We start from the raw sequence: 19,394 nt of genomic DNA on the forward strand, positions 1-19,394 counted from the left end.
AAAGTTTAAACACTTCACTGTACATAGCTTCTATCCAAAGTGCTGTTGTACATAGTTTAATAAATACAGACTTTGAAGTTAACAGGTACTAGGCTATAGAAACAGTATAATGGTTGGTTTATTTAACCACAAGTTAAAAAACACATGTTTTAGAAATAGATTGGTCATTTTAAAACTTTACACCAGTAGATCATATCATTTGGCTTAGATCAATCCAGGGAACTTTAGTATCAGACTAAATATAAAATGAGTCTTGGGGTGTTTGAAACAAGGATAACAATTTGCTCTGACGTTCAATTCAGTGGAGTTGCACAAGGTATAAGTCAAGGCAGTATTTGGTCCACCTAAATTTCAGTCAGGCTTGAAAACAGTTTTTCTTCCAAGTCTGCTTTTGAGAAAAATATTTTGAATAAATCAGGAGTTTAGAAAGCTGAAGCCATTACATTTGTGAGCAGTTACCATCCTTGGCTAGGATGAGACCTGCCTAACAGGAGGTTATTGTAAACTTTAGGGCAAGTAGTTGTGCGTGAATAATCACAAATTCTTTCCATGACAAATGGAAGTGACTTAGAAAAAGGAAATGTACACTTTGATCTAGTTTCACTGAAGGCAGGGCCCAATAACAAATAACATCCCCCAGAATGTGAAACTTCCTTTCTCCAAACATGTCTGATAGGGGAAAAAAATTCCAAGATTCACATGTTCCAGAAGCTGCTGAAAATTCATGCAGTCTGAAGGGTCACTTTGGTTTAAGGAGTGGTTTTAGGTAGTCACTACCTTGGTCTAGTTACATGACAGAACAGCTAGGATCTTCATTTTGCTGGAGACACTATAAAGAGAAATTAAATAGGTTAAGCTGGATGAACTACTGAGTATACACAATTTAGCATCCCTATTGTAATCAAGATTCATAAGAATGGAGAAAAGTGCATGATTAGGGGTTTAGTTATTTACCTTCTAATTAATTCCCACATTGTTTATTCTTTGTTCTAGAGAAAAATTTGAGGGTTAAATTTATTTCTGCATGAAAGGAAACCATAACATAGGAGATGGCTTCTGAATTGCAAACTGCTCAAAGCAAGCAAGAACTCAAAGCTGGTCTTAAAGCATGACTTTTGCATGTATGTAAGATAGCTAAAATGGCATAGGGCAAAGCAATAACAAAAAGTAAGATAGCCTTGTTAAAAACTACAGCACATGTTCTTTTCACCTACACAATGCACAATGAATTTTTACAAATCTCTTTACTACTCTTCTGGCTTTTCCCTCTTGTAATACTATAGGACCTTATGGCTCACAGTATGGAGTCTTGCTAGTTAAACCATGTTTTGTTAACAGATGGTAGCAAAATAGAGGTTTTAGCTGGATATTATTACACTCAGTCAATAGTGCCTTCAAAGTTTGTTTTAGGTTTCTAGCAAAGATGTGTTGGTATTTTTACACAGGGATTATAAAAAAGCCTTTAGTATGTTCTATATTTGAATTTCAAACTGGTTTAAGATCTTAAGTAGAGCCATCTTAGAAAGATGCTGGCTCTATCAATAAGAGTTGTTTAATGATGTATTAAGATTAGCCACAAGAAACTTACTACATTCAAAACTTTGATAGTAGCAGACAGAGGGGTTAGTTTTCCTTCCTCAGCTTGAGGTGAGGCTAATGTAACATTCAAAAACCAGTTGGAGAACACTTCAATCTCTGGTCACTCGGTCACAGACCTAAGAGTGGCTATCCTTCAACAAAAAAGCTTCAAAAACAGACTCCAACGAGAGACTGCTGAATTGGAATTAATTTGCAAACTGGATACAATTAACTTAGGCTTGAATAGAGACTGGGAATGGATGAGTCATTACACAAAGTAAAACTATTTCCCCATGAAGAAAAGGAGTACTTGTGGCACTTTAGAGACTAACAAATTTATTAGAGCATAAGCTTTCGTGAGCTACAGCTCACACGAAAGCTTATGCTCTAATAAATTTGTTAGTCTCTAAGGTGCCACAAGTACTCCTTTTCTTTGTGAATAGAGACTAACACGGCTGCTACTCTGAAAGCAAAGCTGTAAGCCTTAGGGTTGAGTATTGGGTGCTCAATTAAAGAATGGGAGCTAGAGTTTAACAAATAGAGCTGGACTGAAAAATGGAAACATTTTCATAGAAAGTTTGTTTTGTTAAAGTTTTTGAAATTTTATCATACCCAGCATGAGAAGTGAATCATGGGATTATGGATAGGCAAGTTGCTAGTTTGCATAGCAAAAACAGTTGAAAAATGTTGAGTCCCTGCATATCCTTGGATTTCTATCCCATTTTGCTGATCCTGCTAGGACAGTGTCACTTGGGATAAGGAATCATTTTAGCTTAATAATTTTAGACTAATTAAGCAACCTGTCTCAATCTAGTTTCAGGCAGAGTTCATAATGTTTAATATGAAGTCCAAGTGTCATCTTCCAAAATAGCTTAGTGTAGAATTACACTCCTTTTGTATTCTTTTAAGGAATGGCAATGTGTTTGTCTCCAGTTTTTATTCAGGAGCTCACATGACACCACAAGCCACTCGTGAAGGTTAACAGATGTTTTGGACTCAAGCTGAACAACTTTACCAAAGACAAGACTGTTCTATTAGAGAAAAGTGATTCAGTATCAATTTTTTCTTAAAACTACAACTTCTAAACGTTTATGAGTGGAACGTTCTCTTCAAGCTAGCCAGTGTCCAGTTTGTGCGTAGAGACACAGGTCATTATCTACACCAGCAGGTCTCAGTTGCAGGGTATGGGACACAATGAGTCTTCCTACTCACTCATGGGGCTTGCAATGCCACTCACTCATTGAGGTTTGGCCCAGCCACCTCTCCATGATAGAGGGCCAAATTTCAGTGAGTAATGTTGTGACCTGGTGCATGGGGGGGTCCACACAGCCCACTAGCACTCTGATACCTACAAAGATTTCAGGGTATTAAGGCACTTAAAAAGGTTGCCTAGCCTATGCAGTTAAATAAATTGGACCTTTTGATCCTACTGTCTAAATCAGATTCTGCATTAGTGTTTGGGGAGTTCCAAGTTAAAAGAAGAGATGGGTTGCATAGTTAAAAAAAAATTTAAAATCCCTCATCTACAGCAACATTTCAGAAAGTTCTGTACCTTAGTTCTGCACTGTAAGGTTGTCACCAACATCAGGAAGACATTATCCTTCCAAGAGCCCAGTACTGTAATTAGTTAAGTGCCTGTTATTTTCCCTTCTAAAGCACCCAAATGTATATTGAACAAGAGGAACAGGTTCATTCTGTATGGAATTTCCTGTATCCCTTATACGTGCGACTTGGAGCAAGAACTGGTTTAGTACAGCCAATCATTTTCTAGAATGAGAGACTGTAGACACTCTTAAGACCCAGGGCTGCAAACGTCAGTGCTCAATACTAGATTCCTGTACTAGAATGTGCGACTCCAAAGACCAATTTTATTCTAAAATGTTGGACTGTTTTTTGGGGCGGTAAGAGCTCTGAAGTTGGAGGGATACCTAGATATCCCTCCCAACACAGCTACTATAAAGCAGCACTTAGTATAGTCTACCGGTTTGCATGACTGTTCCAGCCAAACTTGGAAGTCCTACAGGAGTCAGCACTTCCAGTCAGAATGCTGAAAGTTGTTAGAGGAATTCACAGCTGTGAATAAGTGATGCAATAAGAATCTTTGTACCAAACTAATTAGAATTCACTTTTAAGTGATTTAGGTGACCAGCACAAAGATTAATTGGTGTATTAGATTTATCACTAGCTGTTTTGCAATCCACAACTCAAGCCTCATTTGGAGGCTGTGGGGTAGTTTTCACTTGAGACTGATCCAGAAAGTGGCCACAAAAAAGACACTAGTAAAGTTGAAGCCAGAACATGCTTACTCCAACAGTAGGATTATGAGTATGCTTACTCTAACAGTGGGCTTAACAGCAAGACCTGCATCTGTTCTGATACCATCTGAAAAGTAGACTCAAGGGAAAAGATGCTAGTGGGAGGTGGGGATTAAGGAGATACCTATATGCAGTGGATAAGTTTCAAAAGCACCTATTAATAATGGCCATAGGAGCCCAAGGCACTTAAGAGTATCCAAGGGCTTTTAGTACATTTCAGTGGAAATATTTTCCTTTCTATAATCCAGATTTGAAGTTGCTATTGTTTCAGAATAGCAAGGACACACTGAAATTGGATATTCCAAATGAAGGCAGTCACTCCCCATTCCCTCTTCTGCTTTGTTTCCACAATTGTGGAAGCAACAAATGGTTTAACTAGGTTATAGTACACAAGATTTCTAGTTGCAATAAGCTATATGCACAATATTGGCATAAGTATTTTGCCTCATTCCTGTCCTGTACTACAGTTAGCTGGTGAATTTGCTCCTGGGCATGAACAAACATGAAAAAGGCTCTGCTAGTTGCATTTTCAGTTAATGACCAAACTTTTACTGGTCAGAATGTTAAATAAAATGTGAACCCCTAACTACAGCAACATTATGCTCCCAGATCAGATGTGAAGCATTGCTTTCAACTCATGTGCAAAGCCATGCAGAGACTACATAGAGGCAAGAGATTTCAGCACTACTGATGAAGCAAACATTTCTGCAAGAAAACAAGCACACTGTGCATTCTGAAACACGCATGATGCTCGCTCTGGTCTCACCTATTTTGTGATGCTCACAGGAAACACAATCATGACACCAAACAACATTTCTTTTTTCTTCTTTTGGTCTGACATCAGGGAGAAAAATGGCAAGAGTTGTAGGCCACGGGCAATACTTTAGGGGCATGTTTTAAGTACTGTTAACTATTACAAGAGAAAGCCATTGATTACTTCTGTTGCTACTACGTTCTGAATGCAGAAAGATTCTTACCCGACGATGAAACTCCATTTCGCTCCCTGTTATTTCTTCTTCATCAAACTCATCTTCCAGTTCACCACCTTCTCCTCTGGATACATGTATGATCTTCCGTTCTGCAGTCTCCTGCAATAAGTTGTCCCCCCAAGCCCCCGCAATAAAATAAGCTGTTTGTTCTTAAACAAGTTGAAGACTAGAAAAGTGCAACTGGTTATTGCTTCACTTACCTCTCCATCGGCATTGATGAGTGTAACACCAATGTTATCCCCAGTTCCCCAAGACCGCTGCGATTTCCAGACCAGATCACTAGGACTCTGGTTTACACCAGCATCAGCACCCCAGATCTTGACAGAGGAGACATTTAACTGATGAGCTTTAAAAAACTTTTTAACAGTCAGCAGACTGGTATTGGAACATTAAAGGCAAAATTCAGTTTGGAGTAAGTGTCTATAGCTTCCATGTAATCTACACCAAGTGTGTCTAGGGTAAATTCTGTGAGATGCTCAGAAACAGGTCTAAATGGTAAATTAGGGCAGAGTCCATGAATTGCCTTTGGAGTTGGTGGAACACTTAGTCTACCCGCTAGGGCGGTGGCATGGAAGTGCAGCAGGAAGAGCTGCTAATGGGATTCTCTACCTACTACACCCTCTGAATGTAGAGTTCTTGTTCCTGGCCACCTACTTTATGCTACTAAGCCAGACTTTTGAGATCATTTATCTAGTACTCCAATCAGTTGTGTGGGAAGGTGCCAGGAAGAATTGCACAGGTTAGAAAGCAAGCATTTATGTTCCCCCAGCCCATTCAGCTTGTAATGGAAGAAAACAGTGTCTTAGGCTCAGACTATGCCCCACTTCAACAATTGCAAGTGAGGTCACTTCTAAAGTTGGGATCAGGCCTCAACTATTAAAATGGTGCTAAGTCACTCCATTCCTAAAGTTATACTCAAGTTTACCAGTCACAGTCTTGCCAAATTGTTAGGGGAAAAGTTTCCCAGCACAGGCACTAAGTATACTTGCCTTCTTTAAACGATAGTAAAAAGACTTTTAGGTCAAACAGAATTACTGTCTTGCCAATCTGACTTGCCAAGCAAGTGTTAAGTTACTTACCGTAACTACCTGGCCTGCCTGAAGGATAAACCGAGCAGGGAATTTGTATATTATTTCAGACAAACTTCCAAGTCGTCGTCTTAGTACCCAGCCATTTAGCGATTGATCCTGCAGTTAGAAAGGCAAGATACCATTACAAGAGGATATGAAGTTTGTAACTAGATGAACATTCTAAAGAGATCACACCTACGTGCTCTTGCCATTTGTTAGTCTAGGCCAGGGATCGGCAACCTTTGGCGTGCAGCCCATCAGGATAAGCCCTTGGCAGGCTGGGCTGGTTTGTTCATCTGCCGCGTCCACAGGTTCAACTGATTGCAGCTTCCATAGGGTTGGTTTGCTGTCGCAGGCCAATGGGGGCTACGGGAAGCGGTGCAGGCCAAAAGATGTGCTGGCCACCCTTCCCACAGCCACCATTTGCCTGGGATGGCAGATCGCAGCTCTCACTGGCTGCAATCGATCAAACCTGTGGACACGGCAGGTAAACAAACTGGCCCTGCCCATCAGGGGCTTTCCCTGGCAGGCTGCAGGTTGCTGATCCCTGGTCTAGGCCATTTTACATTTCCTACATTCTGGTTTGCAAGGTACTGTTCCTTTCAAGACAGGGGCCATTCTTAAAGTATAAATTTAGTTTAAGACTATGTTCCATGTTGACACTGAAGATGCTTGCAGCAGTGGTTGATCCCATAAGAGTTCCTGAAACAGTGATCAGCAACCAAGTAGTAAATATTAGACTTTATAACTATATATGTTTGTCTCAGCCTCACCATGCACTAAATTTTATGAAGCAGCTTTTAATTCAGGGTAACAGGTGTCAATAGCACTTTTTCCTTTTAGTTTAAGGGTGTTTGGACACATTACTCCAGGATAGTGGTTATGAAAGTCAGACTAGATCATCTTCTCCAATGATGAATGGCTATAAACTATTTAGGCTGAAGAATGCCACCTCTATCAGGCTTCACCATTTCAGTCTATGTGTTCTCATCTAGGGTTAGGCTGACTGATTTGGGACATTTCATAACATCCAATTTTTAATTCTCAACTTTTTCTGTATTAAGACTCCCCTTCTCAGTTTCAAGTTATTCATTAGTTCAGAAGACAGGTCTTTAACAGTCCCAGTCAATAAGGCAGAGGGGATTCCAGACACTTAGAATGGTTCTAAAGTTCTCTACCCAAGGTAAGAGCTCAGACCAAGATGTATGGTCTGAGAATCTAACCTTGATCCTATCCTGCAGCTGTAGTTCATTGTTCATATAGGCTTGTTTGGCTGCAGTGTTACAAGTTAAGACTTATTTGAATTGCAGAGCTTTTCCATAGTCCAGTTGCCATTTTAAGAACTAATCAAGTCATACCCTCTGCTTAGAGCAAAAGCTACCCTTGTAATGCAGCATTTCCCTCCTGTCCCTGTTAGTGTCTAGGGCTCTGCAATTTTAGGGAATAGGACCAAACCACTTATTTGCAGAATCATCCCTTCAAGTCTATGATCTCCCTGTTTAATAATCCTGTCCATCCCATCCCAAAGGAAGTAGAAAACCTGCCCCAGGAAGGTAATCTAATGGCATTATTGTACCTTCAGGAGCCAATATCTCACGGGGCAAGAGTGTTGTGCCAAGGTCCATACAAACAGATATCTGTGCAAACAGATATCATGGAGTTTGTTAGGAATCTTATGCACCTGAATTTTCCTCAGTCAGAACAGCAGTACAAGTACTACCCATTCCACTTGTGACTCCTCTAGAGAGTCTGTAGCAGTCAAAGTTGAAAAAAAAAAAGTTTCCTGGTCTGTCTGACCTTCACCTGGGTATTCTGCTCTGAACCCCTCTACCAAACTATAACTCCCAGCACAAGCAAGTGAAGCAGGGATTGTGGGCAGCTTGGGTTACTAAAAGCTGCCTCTGGGTAGACTTTCTGCTGCTCTGATTCAGAAAGTCAAGTTTACAATGTATAAGAGTGACTGAGAGCTGTGGATGTTGTCCGGACTTTGACAGGTAGTCAGCCTAAAGCTAACCACTAACTGGCCAGGGTTGGGAGAACCTACTTTGGACCACTACCTAATTTGGTAGGTTAGTTGGCATGTTCTTAACATGCCAGTTGAAGAATACTGGGATATCAATCTTGACTGTGGCTTGTGCCAGACTTCCCAGCACAGAAACAGTTAACTGAGTGAGCAGAACCCTCCAACACCAAGCAGTTAGATATTTGTAGACTGTTGGATAGACTGGGTAAAAGCTATATGATTAATTGGGCAGCAGAGTAGGAGCCTGGCCACAGCTAAAACAGTAAGCTACAAGGGATCTAAATAGCTATTGGTATTATCTGACACCAAGCATCTTATGTAGCTTATCAGAAGTGCTTTTATCCTTGATTAAGCTGGACTGATTGTGTTTGGATGCAAAGAGACCCTATACTTTCAGTAAAGTTGTGTGTTTCCCACAAATGGTCTTGTGGCTGCTCTAACCAGCAACAGTTGCTGTTGACCATTTTGTGAATATGGAGATGGGTATATTATTTAAACTGGTTCTTGAGGATCAAGAGAAGAGGAAAATCACTAGGAGTAGTAAAAAGCAACATGCTGAATAAACTGGGCCTTATGACACTAGGCTAGATGGCACCACTTAGTTTAATGTGCTGATATTGGTTTTATGTATGGTGAAAGGTGGTCAAAGTTTGATGGGCTATGAGCCATTAGAGAGCAGGGAAGGAGTACCTCATCAGAGTTGTTTTTAAGTTTGACAAAATTCCCTTCTGTGTCAATTTCTTCTATGGACACATTTCCTGAACATGATGCATGCTGAACAATCTTAAAGCTGACACTGTGCTCTCCCTTTTTGGATTCTTTCAGTTTTCTCTTTTTTCCATGCAGGAAGCGATGCCCATGGCTGGTTGTTGCCTGGGTTGCAACACTTTGGGAAGATGGACTAGATGACAATTTTAGCCTAAAAAGAGCCAAGTGACCATGTTAGGTATCCAAGTTGTTCCAACCCCATTGTGCCCAGACCTAGTGTAGCTTCCCCTCTGCCCACACCAGCTTAGTTGAAGTTTTGAGGGTGGTATTTTATCTTATGGCAAAGAATCTCCCAAATGAACAATGTGCGAAAGCTTATGGCCTGCTTTCCAATTTTTGCAAGCAGAGTTCAGAGCAAGCTATTGCATTTCTACCTGCTCCTTCCCTCCCCTGTCCCTCAGCTGTTGCATTAGTTTCTTTCCCTCATGGGCACTGCAGGAATTAAGATCTCCATGAACAAACCCTCTATGGTAAGTGGTTAGGCAGCCAAGGGACTTGAAAAAGCAGAGTTAATATTACTATATGGTCGATAGAAAAGTTTGAATCCCTTGCTGCCATTTTGTCCCTTCATAATGTTATTACTGTTTGAAACTTCATGTACCTTCAATCAACGCATTTATCATTTAGAAGAGATTGCATATACTACAGCATAGAGCCCATCTTCAGTATTTTACATACTGAAGCCAGTAGTTGGAGTTCTCCCAGTAGTCAACTAGGAACAAGATTAACTTCAGATTTCTCCCCTCCCACTCAGTATATAGACTTATAGAATGAAGGTATGTTGGAGGAAGAAAAAAAGTCTTCTTGTATTGTTCATATTGTATCATACCTCTGTTCTTCTCCTTCTAGCATCTTTCTGTAGGCATTTATTTCCAGATCTAGAGCCAGTTTCACATCTAGTAGATGCTCATATTCTTCCAACTGTGCTTGCATCTGCCGCCGCGTTTGTACCATTTCTTTATCTTTTTCAGCCATATGCCTTCGATGCATCTCACGGTCATAATCCAGGGTCTCCTGCAATTCTCTTATTCTGTTCTCCAATACAGAGTTCTTAGATTTAATGAATAGGTTTAGTTATCAGTGATTATTTTGAGTAAGAGATACTAAAAACAGAGCTCAGTCAGAAGAGCAGTTTTTTCGGGGGGGGGGGGGGGAGGGGGAGGAAGCAGATAATGTGCAGAAAATACAAGTGTCACAAAGGAAAAAACAATGATCTCATTGAAGAATGGTACCTGAGTTTGATAATGATTAAGCTGGGATGTCAAAGTGTCAACTCTCATCTTTGTTTCCATCAGCTCCTCCCGAGCAGCATTGGCAAAGTCGCTATTTTTTGCGGCAGAAAGTTGGGCATTCTCCATCTATGAAGAAATAGTTGTTAATGACAACTGATTAGGACTCGGTAACCCTTTTTATTAGAACAAAGGGAAGGGTCACCAAAGTGATTTACAGATACAGATTTAGTTGCATGTGTATGAAGATGTAGAGTGTCTAACAGTTTGTATAAAATCAGAAGGTATTTTATCATTAATTTACCAAGACACAATTCAACATCACATAACCCTAATCCAGCTCTCCACCACTACCTAAACTAGTGAATATTTCCTGTTATACACTTGTCAAAAAGGCACAGAAATGAAGCCACTAGAGAAGAAACTCAAGTTCACTAGCTGTACCATGGCTAGTGGGGTAGGAAGCTGCCTTGGGACAGTACAGGACACTAGATTGAGTGCCAGTAATCAAATGCTCTTTCACACCAAAGAAACCTATGCTGGTACCAGAGCTTTGGGAACAAACAGGCATAGCCATGTTTAACAGGGTATTCAGGAATCAAACTAGTCCTAAAGAAAACAGTTTGAGGTGATGTTTCTTTAAGAAAAGGGAAAAAGCTGGAGGAAACAAATGCAGTAACAGCAGCAGGACCCCTACTAAGAAAAAGAGAACAAGCAGGGTAAAGGTAAAGTTAGTGAGTTGAAAACTAAATAGACAAAAAGAAAGTGAGAAAAAACAGTTCAAGGAATCCACTCAGGAGTACAAGCATGTCTGCAGATAGGGCTTGTAATACTAGAAGTTTCTCCATTAATAAAATTCTTGGTCCAGATTCCAATCTCACTCCAGATTTTTCACCTTGTGACTGTCTGGTATTTTGGTGACATTACCTATCTTAACTGGACTCTGTTCTGGGCTGGGGGGGCGACACCATTAATATCAAGGTACTTGTGTAATCCTGTCCTGGTAGGAAGGTTGCAATTATATCAGCTACCAAAACTGGTAGATTAAGTTACTTTATCTTCATTAAATGTGTGCACACATTTCTGTTAGAGGAATAATTAACCCTGCTGTAACTGGTGAACAGTTTCAAACTTTTAGTACCATATTTCCTAGGAATTAAGATCATGATATTGATAGACTAAATTCTGCTCAGTTATTATACCACATTAACTTTGGTATGATTGACCTGGCCCTAGGCATATAACATCTATGCAGAAAGTTTAGATATTTGTAATAAGCATGTCAGAACCAAGATTGAAATTTGCTGATGTATAAAGTTTTATAGTTCATACCAACTATTCCCGTTATGGAGGATAGTATATATTTATGCATCTCAACCAATTTTATATGACAGTGAAGTGACAGCAGACAGCAAGTTCAATTGCCAGATCTTAGAGACTGTTCAGAGATTAAGGGATTCAGGATAGTGGCTCCTAATGCAGAAAGTCTTCAATTAATGGGTCTCTACTACTTGAAGCAGATGGACCATATTCTGTGTCAAATACATTTGTCAACTAGTTTAATGAAGTGTTAAATGCTTCACTGTCATACGAAGATGCAGAAAGCATGACAGCTTGTTCATTTGATTTGCAACTTTTGAAGACTCACTTTGGCACTGAATGTGCGCTCCAAGTCATCTTTGTATTCTTGAATTTGTTCTTCGTGCTCCTTTCTGAGTCCTTGCAGAGCATCTGAAAGTTTGCTCTCAAATTCCCTCTGACGGCCAGATTCTATTTCCGCTATCCTGCTCTCATGGAATCTTTTTGTTTCCTTGAGCTCCTAGAGGAGGAGGAGGAGGAGAAAAAAAAATATATGGCTTAAAGGTCAAAATGAAATACCACCATTTAGCTTGAGTAACTGATCTTATGCAACTGCTTTAACAATAAACCAATGTAGCAAGTCACTCACTCAATACTAAAGCAGATGTTTACTGTCAAGTACTTTATCATTTGTTTTTCAATCACAGGGGATTTAGAGATGGAAAGGCTCATTAGGTTAAGTTCATCTGACCCTGCTGGGTTATTTTCCCCATAGTAAATCTATTACTTTCCATTCTTGTTTTAAAGATCTCCAGTTGGGTTCTCACAAGCTGAAAGTGTATTCTCCTGTCGGATTATGCTGTCAACACATTTTCCTAGTTACCAGTCTAGCTAGAAAAAGAAAAAATAGTGCTTTTTTTAAAAATGAAATACGAAGCGTCTTTTCCCCTACTTGTCTTTAGTTGAAGTTCAGTGGGATTTTAGCTCTTAAATCACTTAGACATTTTTGAAAATTTCATCCTAAAAGTTCCATTCTAAACCTGAATGGAGTCTAAATTTAATTAATCCTATAGTATACAGAACCTGATTATGCAGAGTCACATGAAAGATACAAAAGGAAATAGGGGAACACAAGTTTTTGTTTCTATGCTCTCTGAAGTTAGTGGTTGTTTTTTAAATTAGACATCCAAGTAGTATTAGACTGTAGTTATCTTAGCAGGTGTAATCTGAGAGAAAGCTAAAACTATAACAGTCAAAATTGTAAAGGTGTCCAGGTGTTTGCAGAAAGCCTAAAGTAAGCCAAATCTAATACTCCAGCAGGTAACTGTTTAAACAAAAAACCACACACCCCTCTCCCACGTGTATTAGAAAATAAACTTAAACTTTATGGGTGATTTACACTAGCATAATACAATAGTAACTACTGGATTTCAATGAAGCTGCAAGGTGGAAGGAGAGACATGCTCAAATATAGTTTGATTTTACCTAAATTTGTGCACATCCCTGGAGTTTACCCACCTAGGTGGCTTTTGCTGGCTGGCAGAGGGTCATAAGGTTGATACAGCTAGTTACCTTTTTAGGAATAAGTGCATTTTAACATTGATTTTGTAAGGGTATCCAGGGGCAATAGCAATTGGCATCTAGAAATCCTTGCTAAAATTAACTTAGACATACATCTTCATGAAGGCGTTTCTGGAATGTCATTTGTTCTTGTAGAGTTTTCATTTGGTTTTCCAGGTCCACTCTCCTCAACATTTCTCCATGGAGATGCTTTTTGGTATCTTCCAATGCCAACTTAAGCTAGGAAAGTAAAGATTTTTGTGGTAGGTCAGAATGCAAGAAGTGACATTTTTACACTAACAGTCAAAGATTAGATTTCAGAGTTACTCTTACAGTCAAGAACTTTGAGTAAAGGAAGGAACCTTTCTGATTTAGTTCACTATTAATGTATATATCAATAAGGTCCAGAATATGTTTGGTGTTCTTCACACAGAAGACACTTGCAGTCCTGCCCCATAAAGCTTAATGGAACAGGGCTGCTTTCTGCTCCATAAGACATCAGATCTCTAGAGTGAACTAGGCCTCTTAAACCAAGTATAGAGAAGCCTCATTAATCACTGACCAGCTAAGTTGTAGAACTACTGTTTTCTAACCCTACCCAGCCAAGGAACCCTACCCAGCTAGGATTATCAGTTGTACAAGACCATTTTCATTTCTCTCCATAACACTAATGATCCAAGCCTCTTAATTTGAGAGGAGAATTATGAAAATCCGAAGTCCTGAAACCAAGATGGTTTGCATTTATTATAACCAAGTCTTCCTTCTAAAACTCAATTATATCCTGCAAGTGTAATTCTTACACTAAGCCAATGCATCTACATTTTATGGCAGCATTTTAAACCATTCTAGTGAAACAGACACTTACTGCAAACTGCGGTTATCTAATACACCCCAAACTGCAGTATTATATTAATCTCCAACCCCTAAAGAACTCTAAACTGAGCTAATAAAATCCTAAACCCAAAACTTAATACATTTCAGGCAATTCTTACAGTAAGAAAGAGCCTTTAACAAAAAACATCAAATCAAATGGATAGAGGGTTTCCTCTTAAAGTTAGGGTAAAGTACTTAAAGATACAGTAAGAAGGTCCTTCAATCCAGGTGAACAGGTAGACATGAATTTTTCTCTCCCTAGTATTGCCATTTCAGGGGAGGCTACACAAGCTGTAACTGCATGTTAAGAGCGAAGTTCAGTCTCATCTACATGGACAGGACCAAAGAGGGTCATTCAGTTATAGAAATGAAAACTAGGACGACAATGGCCCTTCTGTCTTTATAATTTAAAAATTCATGTTATGAAGCAGGGTTACAAGCCTTGCAACAGGATTCCATGGCACAATATTTTGTTCAGCGCAGATGGGTGACCAGGACATGTGCTTTCATCAAAATTCTGTAAGTCCGTCTCTCCCAATCCTTACCCATTAAGTACAACAAACTTCATGAGTTTTTAAAAACTAAACTTTTTGGGGACAATAAGTTTGAACAGCAACAAAAGCAAATATAGAGCCTAGTGTGGGAAGTCATAACTGAACTTCTGGTATCACCAACCATGAAATAGTGTAGATTCTATGCAACATCAATCTTACAGTGACTATTTGATCCTTTAACTCTTGAAGGTTGCCCTCCAAACTTCTTTTTCCACTCAAAGCGGTTGCTAAGTCAGCTTCCTTGGAGTTCAGCTGAGCATCAAGGTCTCTTATACGAGCCTGTGCCAGGTTTAAGTCAGCTTCTTTTTTAGAATTCCTGCAAATGAAAGTTTTACATTCATAAGAATCTACTGCTGGTGTGAAGGGAACTTATTTAAGCTTGCTTTCTTGTCTATTTATAAAAGGTTAAGAGTAGCACTGGAGTATAATTCACAATCCACCACCACCCAAAAGAGTAAACTAGACAAAACCTGCATGCAAACATTGACATCTGTATTTCATTGTACCCTAGAGTCACTAGTTCATTTTGTACATGCTCTTACACTGCCCACTGCAGTGGTATTGACCCCCACCCACCCACCTAAAGTAGTCACAAATTTCACCATCTCCCATTGAGTGTTTTTTGAACAGACAGCAGCTAGAAACTTTTATAGCAGTGGCTGTGACAATGGTGAGAGCAATTCTCCTTTCAAGTAGCTAAAGGACAGATCTTTAAAATATGACATCTGCTAGCCAGAGTGAAGGGGGAAAAAAAAGTGAGTCCTATAAAAAGGGCAGCAGTAGTAGAAAAGCCAACAATCTTCTCCTCACCAGCTGGGAGAGAGAATGGGCACTGCCCCTTTGAACTTCAAATGGGACCCTTAAAACCTTCTCTTTCACATCTTCCTCTGGGCTAGGCGATTTACTTCTCTGACTAGCACGTTTGGTAAGTTTTTCAAGCCCAGGTTTAACATGTAATGCCAGGACAGAAGGGGAATTTCAGTCAGCTGAGCTGTTAGTCAAGTTACACCTAGGGTGACCAGACAGCAAATGTGAAATTGGGACGGGGGGGTAAATAGGAGCCTATATAAGAAAAAGACCCCAAAAATCAGGATCTGGTCACCCTAGTTACACCAGGCACGTGCTTAGCATCTTACTTGGCTCAGGCAGACACTAACATTAGGGCTGTTTAACTGTTGCCTCAAAACTTTAGCCAAATCTCTGGTAAAGCAGCCCTGGCTGACAGGAAACATTTCTGGGGCCATCCACTAATCAGAGTGCCAGCAGCCTGTAATGGTGGCACCCATGAGAGAGGGAGGAATTTTGGGCCCAAGAGGCCACCATCCTGGCTATGGTCAGAGTAGGGCACAAAGCTGAGCATGCTCACTGGGAAAGACTCAGTCACTGGCCTCGTGGAGCATAGGGCTTAGGAGAGTGTGGTTATGAGGCAACGTGGAAGGGGAGAGGAGAGATGAGCCAGGAGAATGGTATTGGACAGCCAGTAGGCCTCTGCCTCAGGACTAGACGGGCTGCCAGGCTCACCCACTTCCACTTTATTCTCAGAGGGAGATCTGACCCCGGCATCCAGGAGAGGATTCTGGGAAAGTGATTTTTAACGTGGAAAAAACAAGATCGTGTAGGAAGTTTGGTGGGCCCATGAAGGCATGCCCTGGAAAGTATGGCATGCCCACCTCTTTCCCCCAGCAATAAGTAGTGCAAGGGAAGGAAGTGGCTATGTGGTTTTGACCAAGCGCAAAAGAGGACTCATGCAGAGCATGGGACTCAAAGGCACCATAAGGTTTCTGGCCTCAAACGGCTATGACACAGATTTGTTAGAACCGACACTGGAAAGTAACATTTCTGATTGTCAGACAGTCCTTTGCTCAAGTTGACGATTGTAAGGAACAATCCCTTATTTTCTCATGGTGAAAACAATCTGGGAAGTGGAAACCCTGGCTTATAAACTGTCACAAATAATCCAATTGGTCACTAGTTTGTCCTCTCTCCCCTATCTCACCAGTACAATTGTGCATTATTGCTGTTAATACAAAAAAATACAAGATGATGGATTCCCCTGCCAACAGCTACTATAAAATTCAAATAAATCTTTACTCTGTGTAGTTATGAGCAAGAGGACAGACATTGTAGGTCATCTGTTTCCAATCATGTGGAATTCTTATTCTACAGGTTTGAGTTTTATTAGACACATTTTCCCTTTGTGGACACATGCTGCCATATTCCTGCCATCTAAAAGGCTACTTTAGACCTTTAAAGCCAAATTAAACATTACTCCTTAACATAGCTGTTGAATGACTTGTCTATGCTGGCTTTTAGAATTGTATAAACCATTTCAAAATTAGCCAGCCACTAAGACAGTCCCGCTACCTGGAATAGTGGATACCACCCTACAGTACAGAGTTATTTTTATTCTTCCTCCAGTCCTCAAACTGAGATGTGGCTCTCAGATTGACTAGAAGAGCTTAAACCAGTATTTTCAAAGCCTGTTTCTTACTAAAGAAAGAAAACATTAGACCTATGTGTCTAAGATCTGAGGACATCCAAAACATTCACAAGAGTCACTTATGAGGCCTCATTTTGCATCATTGCATTACACATTGAGGTGGAACCATTATATTTATATATTCAGAGTTATTTGTATCTCTAAAACCAATTAGACCAAGTATCTTCCTGTTTAATACACGTGTTCTCTTCTTGTGCCCTCACTCCTGTTCTGATTCTTCTCCTGCAAGAGAGTGATGAGACTGAGTGAGCTAGTGTGACTATGCCAGTTGTTCCTTTCAAGCATCCTGCAACTGGCTCGTCAGTTACTACTATTCATCTAAATATGCACTTGCATCTCACTTAATATACGTTAAACGAGTTGTACTTAGCACTATGTAGTAAACCAAGATAAACAACTAATGGGTGATTGCTTGCAGGAAGAGTGTTGGATACTGTTCACACCATAAGAGTTCTAAGCTATTTAAAGGGTATATCATGTTCATGACTGCCAGGAAGATAAGGTTGTTCCAAGACATCTGAGATGTTTGCAGTTAGACTGCACAGAAACAAGCACCTCTAAATATTAGGACTTCGATCTAGTACATCTTTTGCTGAATGCACTGCGTATGTAAGCACTACACCATTTTCAGGAGGCTGTAAAGTCATTTCTAAAGCCTAGCTGCTTCAGAAAGTAAAAAGCACCAATTCACAGGATTACAGATCAGCCAAGTCTAAGGTTCTATAAACGAAGCCTGGGGAGTTATCTAAACACTAAAAGTAGTTGAAAAATTTCAGAACTGGCACCAGCCCTTTCCTTGCTCTCTAATCACAAAGAGAGAGATGAGGTTTTTATGAAGCTTAAACTTCTGAACCAAAACCAAGCATACAAGACAAGCCCAGGAGATTTAAGCTGCTGAAAGTAGCTAAGAGGAGAAACCATCAAAACAAGTAAAGAACACATTTGCTTCAGTCTAGAACACCCACAGGCTTTATGCCAAGAGAGGGCAAGGGTCTTGTACAGGTTTGGAATGGGAATACTTTAGCGACCTAGTCAACAGCTAAACCATAGGAATATCGTTATACATCCCATATCGGCATGCAAGGGACACATTAGGGTAGGCTTCTTAACCCAATAGGCACTTCTCCACAGGAGTCAATTAAATCAGGCATCTATAAACCATACCCCACACGGTTAATCCATTAAAACCAGGCTCCCTCATAACAGTTGAGGCCTGTCATTTGTTTACAGGTGAGCGACCCCCCTATACTTTTATCAGTTCTGGGAGATGCAGCAGATTTGGTTGTCCCTGGGCGCTAAGCACCGGTTCCCGGGAAATCCCAGTACCACGCACCAATCTGCGAGCTGCCTGCAGGAGCAGAGACCAGTAGGGAATTTCGAGAGGCATTTAGCTATTGGAAGAGAGGAGGGAGGAGGCTACGCTCCCAGTAGCCGCTGGAGCCACGGGATACTCCCCCTGCCATGTGACGGAGCCAGGCCGTGAAGAGCAGCCTCTCGCAGCCCGGCTAGCGCAGAGGGAAGGGAGAGGGCACCGACCTGGCGTGCAGCTGCCGGTGCTCCTCGCTGAGCTTGCCCAGCTCCACCTGCAGCGTAGCCCGCTCGATAGCGATGCAGTCCAGCGCCTTGCGGGCATCGGCCAGCTCGGTCTCGTAGCGGAGCCGCAGGTTGCCCAGCTCCCGGCTGCTCCCTTCCTCCTGCTCCGCCAGCCGCTGCTGCAGCGTGGACTTATCGGCCTCCAGAGCCCGCACCCGGTCGATGTAGGCGGCCAGGCGGTCATTGAGCTGCTGCAGCTCCTCCTTCTCCTGCAGTCGGCTGAGCCGGGTCGGGCTGAGCGGGGAGAACGCGGCCGAGCGACCGAGAGCTCGCCCGCTGCCTCCCGGGGTGGAGGACACCGCCGTGGCCATGGCGGCGTCTCTACGGGCACGATCCTCGGAGCTAGCGCGGCCGCCGCCGCCACCCGGGGCGCCTCGGGCTGGGCGGGCACCTTCAATCCCCGGCTGCATCCATGGCAGGAAGGAAACGCCCCTTTGCAGGTCACCCGCAAACCCAGCCCCTGCACCGCCAAGCGACGCCGACGCCTCAAGGAGACATGGAAGCCCGGCGCTGCGCTGCGCGCCGCGGCCTCTCCCTGCCCACGCTCGCGCTGAGAGGCGCAGTCCGGCTCCCCCTGCTCCAGCCCGGGTATATAAATAGCCACCACCAGCTGCAGTCCCAGGCTCCTTCCGGCACGGGCTGCGGCCCCGGCGGCAATTTAAAGGGATAGAGCTGCTGGATAGAGGAGGCGGCTGCACCAGCCCAGGAAGCCGAGGCAGAGAAGGGATCCCAGCCCCACGTGGGGTTTTCTGCGTTTAGAAGACGGGGAGGGAGGATTTTGTTGGTTGCTTCTCGGTAGGGCAGTGAGTGAACGCCACACGCCGCTTCCCTTTTCAGTCTCCCCGTTCAGATGAGTTGGACGTAGTCCTGGTCCAGAGGTGCGAGAAAAGACAAGCCGCTGATGGGAGTGGGGAGAGCCCATTAATACAGTTGCTAGCTCTGGGTTTATATTCAGCACCATAAAGGGACAGATTGAAAATTTCATATTTGGAAAAGCGTCCTTCCATGTGCTACCCACAGCCGCGTTCCAATGCTTAATTTGT

General features: G+C 41.8%; 1 protein-coding gene across 5 annotated transcripts; it reads right to left on the reverse strand.

Annotated features, from left to right (window-relative positions):
* Positions 1–254: 254 nt before the first annotated feature.
* LOC119862759 (lamin-L(III)-like) lies at positions 255–19,001 on the reverse strand. 5 transcript variants are annotated; one of them, XR_006274520.1, is made up of 13 exons: positions 18,295–19,001; positions 14,418–14,574; positions 12,946–13,071; positions 11,621–11,791; positions 9,976–10,101; positions 9,573–9,793; positions 8,666–8,894; positions 5,962–6,069; positions 5,083–5,199; positions 4,871–4,981; positions 4,660–4,727; positions 955–989; positions 255–829 (listed from the first exon to the last, which is right to left on the reverse strand). XR_006274520.1 is itself a non-coding variant. In XM_043493210.1 (12 exons), exons 1-11 carry the CDS (start codon positions 18,759–18,761, stop codon positions 978–980), a joined length of 1,845 nt encoding a protein of 614 aa, XP_043349145.1. In that variant the 5' UTR covers positions 18,762–19,001; the 3' UTR covers positions 255–829; positions 955–977. The 5 variants fall into 5 exon arrangements, 4 of the variants coding, with proteins under 4 accessions (XP_043349145.1, XP_038275946.1, XP_038275945.1 ...); XM_043493210.1 differs by lacking the exon at positions 4,660–4,727; XM_038420018.2 differs by lacking the exon at positions 955–989.
* Between the last annotated feature and the right edge of the window lie 393 nt (positions 19,002–19,394).

The sequence above is a fragment of the Dermochelys coriacea genome, chromosome 10 (assembly GCF_009764565.3).
Source record: "Dermochelys coriacea isolate rDerCor1 chromosome 10, rDerCor1.pri.v4, whole genome shotgun sequence".
NCBI lineage: Eukaryota > Metazoa > Chordata > Testudines > Dermochelyidae > Dermochelys > Dermochelys coriacea.